The sequence below is a fragment of the Chrysochloris asiatica genome, unplaced genomic scaffold (assembly GCF_000296735.1).
Source record: "Chrysochloris asiatica unplaced genomic scaffold, ChrAsi1.0 scaffold00031, whole genome shotgun sequence".
NCBI lineage: Eukaryota > Metazoa > Chordata > Mammalia > Afrosoricida > Chrysochloridae > Chrysochloris > Chrysochloris asiatica.
This window is the reverse complement of record NW_006408549.1, coordinates 8,778,712-8,787,598: the sequence shown is the minus strand read 5'-3', so window position 1 is coordinate 8,787,598 and position 8,887 is coordinate 8,778,712. Positions and strand designations below refer to the sequence as shown.

Below are 8,887 nucleotides of genomic sequence, written 5' to 3'. Positions count from 1 at the left end.
GGTTACAAGAAGCAAAAAAATCCAATGAGCTTTAAGAAAAAGGGAATATATTGGCTCACAGAATGGAAAAGTCCAAGGCAGGGTGCCTTCAGACACAGCTGGATTCAGTATTCAGCATCTTAGAAATCATCTCCTCCCATCTCTTGAGTCTCTGTTGTCCTCACTCTTGAGCCAGGCACACCTCTTGTGGTGTCAGACTGCTCTGAACAGACTTCCTACTAGTTTAACAGATTCCCTGTAGAGAGAGCTGTTTTCTATGAGTTTAAATTAAAATTCTAAAGTCTCACTGACATAAAGTGCTGTCTCTAGAGCTGGGAAGATTGAGAAAAATGAGGCAGTCTCTATCCAAACTATATAGAATGGAGTTGGGGTGGGGGTTTTTCCCAGTAGGAAATCTATCTGTTCATATCCAAAGAATCAGGAATGGATCCTGACTAGGTACACAACTTTCCTCATCTCAGGTGGAAGTTTATATGAGGCAGTAGACTGGTCTCCTGCAAGAGATCAGAGAAGGTTTCTCAGAGGTACAAGTATTTAAACCGGGATATCAAAAATGAGTAGGTCTTGGTCATGGAAGGATGAGTCTGGTGACAGAAAGGGCTCACAGGGAGAAGAAACTCAGTACTATGATTCCTAATGAGCAACTTTGGATAAATAAGTTCCATGTGACCAGGTGACAGCAGTTGCTCGAGAAGATACTCTCAACTTCAGGTAATAGAGATGCCCTGAAACCTGATGTTGACCTACCATGGGATAGCCTCATCTTTCAGTAACAATGAAATGATTTCCTGAAAATAAGCAGGACAAGCAATTTTAGGTGATCTAAATGTCCCATCATGGAGTGTGGCATTGTGGGGTAATGCATCAGACTGCAAAGTCATTTGAACTACAAGGTCGATAGTTCAAGCTCACCGGCTGCTCCTTGGAAACCCTATACAGAGTTGCTATGAGTCTGAATCGAATCGACAACACTTAACAACAAATGTCCCATCATAATCACTTCTAGGTTAAAAACACACATAAGAACTTTTTTTCATGGTTGAAAATTCTGGGCGGTTGTGTGATGCTGAATACTCAAATCAGGAGCCAGACAAAAATTCTGGGACTAGAAAGACTTCCAAATCACCAAGGTTCTTTTACTTAAAATTTAAAAATTTGACTTCCACACACAGTCATGTCAGCAGTGAATTTTTATTTTATTTTAGATAGACTCCTCTCCTTGGGCTAATTAACCTGAGAAGCAAATTTGATAAATGATCAGTAACCACTGTTAGTCCTCCCTCTCAACAAATAAATATAACTAGGAACCATAGCCACAACCACAACTGAACTTTATTCTTTATTTTTATCCATATTTCTTTCATGCATCCTCATTTCTCTCCATACATTAAATACTTAATAACCAAAACTTGAGTAATATTCACATAAAGAAAACATGCACAGCATGGTTGTCATCGTTATGTGCCGTGGAGTTGGTTCCAACTCATAGTGACCCTGTACAAGGTTTCCGGGGCTGTAAATCTTTACTGAAGCAGAAAGCCTCATCTTTCTCCCATGGAACAGCTGGTAGTTTTGAACTGCTGACCTTGAGGTTAGCAACCCGACTCGTAAACACTACGCTACCAGAGCTCCTTAGGTAGTGAGTAAACCTGGTCAGTTGTTAGGTTTCTACACCAAGATTTATGAAATGAGCCTCTGCATGTTTGAATAACTTATGGGTCTGTGTCATTGCCAAGTTTAAAAAAAGGATGTCAGTTGGAGTGGCATGGTGTAAAAACTGACAAGGAAGCAGTGTCTTACCTCCTCTAAATTCACAAGTGGGGAAGAGGAGAATCAAACTTATCATCAGCCCAAGGCTGATTCCTATGAGGCAGAGCTCAGACACACCTCCACCCTCTAACCTTCTGATCACGTTTGATAGCAGTCGTTCCTCTCCCAGTACTCTTGCTTCTTGGCTGGGTTCAATAATTCATTGCAATGGGCATACAGAACTCACAACCCATACTTACAACGATGGGGTTTATTAGGGTTTATTAGGTTACATTTCAGGATCAGAAATGTGAAGGATACAGCTCTTAAATATGCAGCGCGTTTCTCAGCTATGCCCGCAGGCACATCTACCTTTGGCCTGGCCTCTGCCCTGCTTGATCAATATACCACAAAGCTTTTTTAGAGCTGCCAATAAATGTCCAAAGGGCCAGACACTCTACTATGCTATGAGCTTCAGCCTGAAGGTACTCAGCTCAGGCTCCATTGGTCAGCAAACCTAGTTCCCCAGAGTAAGTGCCTGAAGGCACCCCACTTCACAAGTTAGTCTCCTACATGAAGACTCAGCTTTACTCATTCCATGGTCCAGGAAGCCCACCCACCACTCTGTCTTTGTGCGCCGGCTTTTAGTTCCTCTGCCGTTCCTCTGCTGCTTCTCTGATGTCATGGCTTTCTGACTGTGGATCAAAGAGGTTCAATGCACAAGGATCTTGACACATGGCACTTCTGACTCTTCTTTCTTGATGGTAGTGAGTTCACCTCTTTCTGTTTCTGAGATGACACCTTTTACTACCCAATAGGATGGCAAAACTGACCAATCCTCACATTAGAGTTCCAAGTGTTTACAATCACAATTAACCCAGTTAACAATCACAACTGAATCACAGAATCATATCAGTATCTTCTCCACCTCCACCTGCCCAGATCCATCGGGAGAGAGTCATTTTATGGGAGTTACAATGACTGTGGCTAGAAGAACCACATTGCACAACATATGGTGAGCCACAATGAGTTAAAGAGAGCTACTAACAATACAGAACAGATTTTATCTGAACTAAAGAAGACTGCCTGTTTTCCCCTGAGTCCTCACTTTGCTCTTTTCCCCTGACAAATGTTTCTAAATTGAAGAAATATCAAGGGAAACATAGATGCGTGGGGCATGGTTAGAATGGCAGGGGTGGGGGGAAAAGCACAAATGAGATCCAGGAAGTTCTGTAATGGATAACTGATAAACCAAGAAAAAATGTGTAGAATATTTAATCATCTTATATTTCCTTAAAGGAGAAACATACATACCTTCTTGTTTTGGGATAAATATCTAATAGTTTTACAGAGGGGAAAACTATCATGGGAAAATGGAAAATAATGGTAGAACACATGAAATATCTAGGAGTAAAATATTAGAGGGCAAAGGGGAAATCTGTAAAAAATTATACACACATGTTGGAGGAAAAGTAAAATGAGATGAAATGGTTGTGCTACTGACATGCTATTTGTTACATAAATTCAAGTATTCCTTTCCAAATTCATTTGTTTAAAGCTCTGACTTCAGATGGCTGAGCAATCTCAGTAACTTTGTCTTTATTCTTCAAACGAATAAATACAACTGCCAAAATAATACCTAAAAGAGAAAATTCATGGTCAAATAGATGGAATATAAAACATTATATATTCATTTATAAAGTAATATTATGGTAGAAAAATAACTTAGACAACTTCATTTTTGTTTGTGATTCAACAAAGTTTTATTACTCTTTTGTTATTTGTTACCCTAGTAAGAAAGCCCAGATATTTGCTTTCTTGGTCAAGTGAATTTACCACTTATCTATTTTTAGTAAGTATTTACCAAGCAACAAATCATATCTGGAAACCTAGTGTGGTGCTGTCTGATAAGCACTAGACTACTAACCACAAGGTCAGCGGTTCAAACTCACCAGCCACTCCTCGGAAACGCTGTACAGGGTCGCTATGAGTCAGAGCTGATTCAACGGTGCTTAGCAACAATAACAAACCTGGTAATGGTCACTAGATCTCTTTCAAGGAATCTATGACCTAATGTCATACCTAGTCTAAGGACTAAATAAGCATGTAAACACCTGACGAAACTCTTGAAATTTGTATGCACTAAATAAATGCTGATTGATTTCAGTCCTTCTTCCCCTTCCCAGAGGAAACAATCTAATCACAACAACCAGGTGTAGGTGACTTGCTCACCTACCTAAAACCTACTTTTCTTGGGTCCACACCAACTATCACATTTTCTTTGGTACCTTTTGTGTAACTCCAGCCTATGTTGTTGAGAGAATTTGAATAGAAACCTTTATGGTTTCTCCCATTTCTGAACTCCTATAGAATTACATTGTGTATCTGAGCATTCAATGCAGGCTATAAATCAAAAACCAATAAGAAAAAGGGAGTAGTTTTTTTTAAAAAAATCAATCTGCAGTAACTTTATAGGAGGAACTATGGCAGAAAAGACTAGAAACTCAGAGACCCGTTATGCATCTTATAATAACTGCAACCCAAATTTTTTAAAAGAGCTGCTGATGTTGCTATTGAGTCAGTTCTGACTCACAGTGACGCTGTATAGGGTTTGTTTCTTAGAAGCGGCTGGTGTGTTTGAACTACTGATCTTGCAGTTAGCAGTACAGTGCTTAAGGATATAAAAGCAAGATCCTATTCTATTTCTATATATCCTCAAACTCTTCCAACTTTAACTTGTGGTGCATTTATGGGATTAAATGGTTCTGTTAGAAAATGCTCTTTGATGTATAAACTCAAAAATTCTTTCAATGTAGGATGGTAAATTGGGCCAGAAAAAGTGCAGAGATCTCATGAAAGATGTGCACCAAGCAGATAGGATGGTCACCCTTGCACATGTTTAGATGATGGACATGCAATTGAAGGGCTTTCCGTGTCACTGACAGGCAGACAGAAATGAGATCCCTGTAGACCTCTGAATCAGAGTCCAGTGTTATAGCGTGGATGGTAGGAAAAGAAAGAAGAGATACAGCTAAAATAATTAAGACAATTTAGAAAAACCCCACAGTTCTTTTAAGGAGCTCTGGTAGTGTAGTGGTTATGAGTTGTTGGACTGCTAACCTAAAGGCCAGCAGTTCAAAACTACCAGCTGTGCTATGGGAGCAAGATGAAGCTTTCTACTCCTGTAAAGATTTACAGCCTCAGAAACCCTGTACAGGATCGCTATGAGTCGGAACCGACTCCATGGCATACAATCACCACCACCACCGTTCTTTTAAAAGAGAAGAGATGTGAAACTATGTAATTCTTTTTAGTTCTATTCCTATATATCCCAAAGTCTTCACCCAGGACACATGAATTAATGAATTATGTATTTCCAGTCTTTAACTGGTAGTGAGGAGCACAACAGTAAAAAGAGAGAGTAATTACTAGAGTAAACACTGAGTTAGCCCACAGAAAATGAAACAGAACAGGAGACTCTGCTGTCTTCCCAAGTCAGAGCCAAGGAAGAGTCCTAGCTGTTGTTCTGGGGAGTTATTCTGAAGTCATAAAGAATCAGGGTCCACAGTATGGAAATAAACAGAAGAAAAGCCCACAACTGTCCAGCTATGCAATGCAAGGCTAACTTCCACCTCTTCCAACAATGCCAGACTAGAATATTTAACTCTCTGAGTGCAGAATCTGTGTATGTCTGGCCCATCACTATATGCCAAAATCAAGTACTCTGCCTGACACAGCAAGGGAGCAGATACTGCATGTTCTTCTCCTTCATCATTGAAAACTTGGTCTAATAGTTAATAATCTATGCTTTAATATATTTTATATATAAAAATATATGCATCTTATATTTCCCATTTAACCAATAAGGTGATGCTGGGTAGATGATGGAACTAAAGGAGTATCTCCCAACCAGGAACATTGGTTACTGAGGATCTATATATTTGGCTATTGCCTCAGTTTTCAGACTCTGAGGCTAGTGCATGTTTCTGAGGACAGGAATCCTTGAATCGGAGAAATTATACTCACCAATGACCAACAAGGTGGTCAGGATAATACCAACTGCCATACCCACAGTTGGCATCCCACTCTGATGATCTGCTGGCCGGAAACAACTTCCATCTACACATTTGCAGAAAGTAACTGGAAAGCAGAAGAGTATTTAGTAGTGTAATTTTTAAGTGAATACTTGTATAATCCCACATCAAATACAAGAATGGTGTCAGAGATCATGTTAAATTGCCTGCAGTAAAATACCTACTTGGTAAAGAGATCTGCCTTTCCATGAGTGGCTTACCCCCATCATTAATGCGCATTGAGACTTCATAAACTCTCTCTTCAAAGTTTGTGTGCCTGGTGGAGAGTCTGAAGTGAGTACCTGTCAGAACAGGAAAAAAATCGAATGACATGAAATCGCATCTCCCGAACCCTGGATCATCAGGAGAAAACCTTGTCTCTGCATCAGACGCAAAGGTTGACTGGGAATTGGTTAGAGATAAGTGCGTGGAGCTGAGGACTCCAAAGTGCCACTACTGCAAATGTACTTTCTGATCATGTAAAACAAATGCTAGAGAATCCTCTCATTTGTCAGTTCAAGTTACTTTATGGAGTCCTGGTGTGGCGCTGTAGGATAAGCTCGAATCACAAGGTCAGCAGTTTCAAACTCACCATGGAAACCCTGTACAGGGTCACTATGAGTCGGAACCGGCTTGACAATACTTAACAACAGTTGCTTTATAGAAATTAATTATGAAATAATTTAGCATGACTATCAGACACTATCTGGGATAGAGCATCTATAGATCTAATCCTGAGTTTCACACCTGCCAAGTGTTAGCAATGTGACCCCAAATACATCAGAGCATCTGTTGACCTCACAATTCCTTTAAGTTCTGAAAGTAGAGGATGGGTGATATTCTACCTGATTCTCAGGGTATTTGCTTGTTTATTTTTTAAATTTCTCATACAGAAATTTCAGAGTTGGAAATAGCACCAAGCCTTTTATTCCTAAAGATGGTTTTGGTCTTGTTGTGAGTCACTCTTCTTATACCCTTCTCCATTAACATATCTGTCTCGATTTTTTTCTCAGAATTTGAGGGGATATTTTTATACTTAAAAATTAGGATAACTCACACATCCACACCTAGATGAGTGAGGTAGAATAATAGAAACTAGATTTATCATCCCACCTGAAACTACATAAAGGAAAAACACACAAAGTATAGGAAATCATGTTTGTTATTAAGACTTTAGACATTAGACCATGAAGGCTCCCTGAGAAAAGATAAACAAAGGAAGCAAGTCCTACAATTGCCCCAGCTTATGGCCTAGAGAGAGTGACTGGGCCTCATGGGGCCCCAGGCAGAGCGCAGTGATTCTCCTAATTTGAGAAGAGGAACTGGAGTAAGGGAAGGTCAAGGCAGCTAGAGTTCACAGAGAAAAGCATCAGAACCAGGCGAACTGCAAAGAGAGCTGTGGCAGTTGGCAGAGGTTCCTTGTGACATCTTCAGCTGAAACTGAGGGGAGCCTGTAGAGGAAGGCACTACCCAAGCTGGGGAAAGGACCTAAATGGATAAGAGGCAACAATCCTTAGAACTCACAAATGGCCAGGAATACTTTCTGCTCCTACATGCCAGAGTGGAAATTATGATAATTCATGGGGTAGAATATACAGAAGAGTTTTGCCTTAGCAGTTTGGAAAAATTAGCCAGCGATCAAATGCTGCTCTGGTACTGCCTTTAAAAAAAAAACCCACAACAACTTAAAAACAATGTGCAAAAAGATCAAACTTAACTACAATTCAGAAGAAAGCTCAAGGATATTTACAGAATACAAAATACTCAGTGTCTAACAAGGTAAAATTTAGAGTGTCAAGTAGCTAATAAAAAAAATTCTAGATATGCAAGAAAGCAGGGAAATACAGCTTGTAATGAGAAGAAATAGCAAACTGCCCTAGCAATAACACATGTGATGTAAGTAGCAGACAAGGACATAATAACTTGAAAAAATATAAAGTTGGAAAAATTAATACTACCTGATTTCAAGTATTTTAACAAAGCTACAGTAATAAAGACAGTGCAGATTTGGTATGAAGATAGACTAATAATAGTTCAATGAACAGAAAAGGAAGTTGAGAAATAAACCCATATATACAAGGGGGCTTCAAAAAGTTTGTGAAAAAAATGGAATTTACCTAAAATGATGGGGGAGCTGGGGGTGGCGGGGTGGGGGGCGGAGGCTGTAAAAGGTATGAAGTGACTGGCTTATAAGTTTTCAAGAATCTGGTTTACAACTATTCAAGAATCCCCACTGAATAATTTTCATCTTGTCTAGACGGGTCTGGTGAAAGGAGATGGGGATAAAATTCTTACGATTCCATAGTAAGTAATTGTTATCATAACTAATTGCGACTGTCACAAACATAAAGGTAGAAGTTTTATAACAAAAACGGGGGAGTAGTTAATCTTACAGTCCAGGAACAGAGGACCCTAGGAGCATCAAGGGAGAAGAGTACAAGCAAAATGTGTGACCCTATCCAGAGAAGCAGTGACACCGGAGGCAGGCTTGCAGAATGTGCCCTTTGGTTGTTTAAATGATTATATATTCCTGAGTGTTTTTGTGTACATCCCCCTTCACCCCCAAAAAACAGAGGGAATAGAAGCAAATATTATTGAATGATGATGCACAGAAGAGATTGTAATCACAAAGAGTGTAAAACCAATGTTCTCATATGTAAACTACCACTCAGTTCACAATTAAAAAAAAAGATTATGGGATGTTTCCACAAACTTTTTGAAGCCCCCTCATATATGGTCAGTTGTTTCCTTTTACAAAGTTTCCAAGACAATGCAATACAAAAGGATAAATTTTCACTGCACATAAAAATTAACTTGAAAAGACCAGGCTTACTGGTCTGATGAGATGATGGCCCCTCAGGGACTGAACTCACCCCTGTGGATCAACTTTCAGCCAAATAATAGGTCTACAAGGTAAAAGCTAACACCAAAAGATATACATTCCAAATGTAACCAAAGAAAACTACAAAACACTACTACAAGAAACCAAAAGAGACTTACAAAAATGGAAGAATGTACCATGTTCCTGGATAGGAAGACTTAACATTGTGAAAATGTCAATACTG

General features: G+C 39.4%; 1 protein-coding gene across 1 annotated transcript in view; it reads right to left on the bottom strand.

Moving 5' to 3' along the window:
• Positions 1 to 3,293: 3,293 nt before the first annotated feature.
• Positions 3,294 to 8,887, bottom strand: part of CDH17 (cadherin 17, LI cadherin (liver-intestine)) — a 51,941-nt gene continuing 46,347 nt past the window's right edge. The window contains exons 15-17 of the mRNA XM_006859255.1: positions 6,008 to 6,124; positions 5,776 to 5,889; positions 3,294 to 3,388 (exon numbers count right to left, since the gene is read on the bottom strand). Of these exons, the coding sequence (XP_006859317.1) occupies positions 3,294 to 3,388; positions 5,776 to 5,889; positions 6,008 to 6,124 (326 nt within the window). The remainder of the gene's footprint in view (positions 3,389 to 5,775; positions 5,890 to 6,007; positions 6,125 to 8,887) is intronic.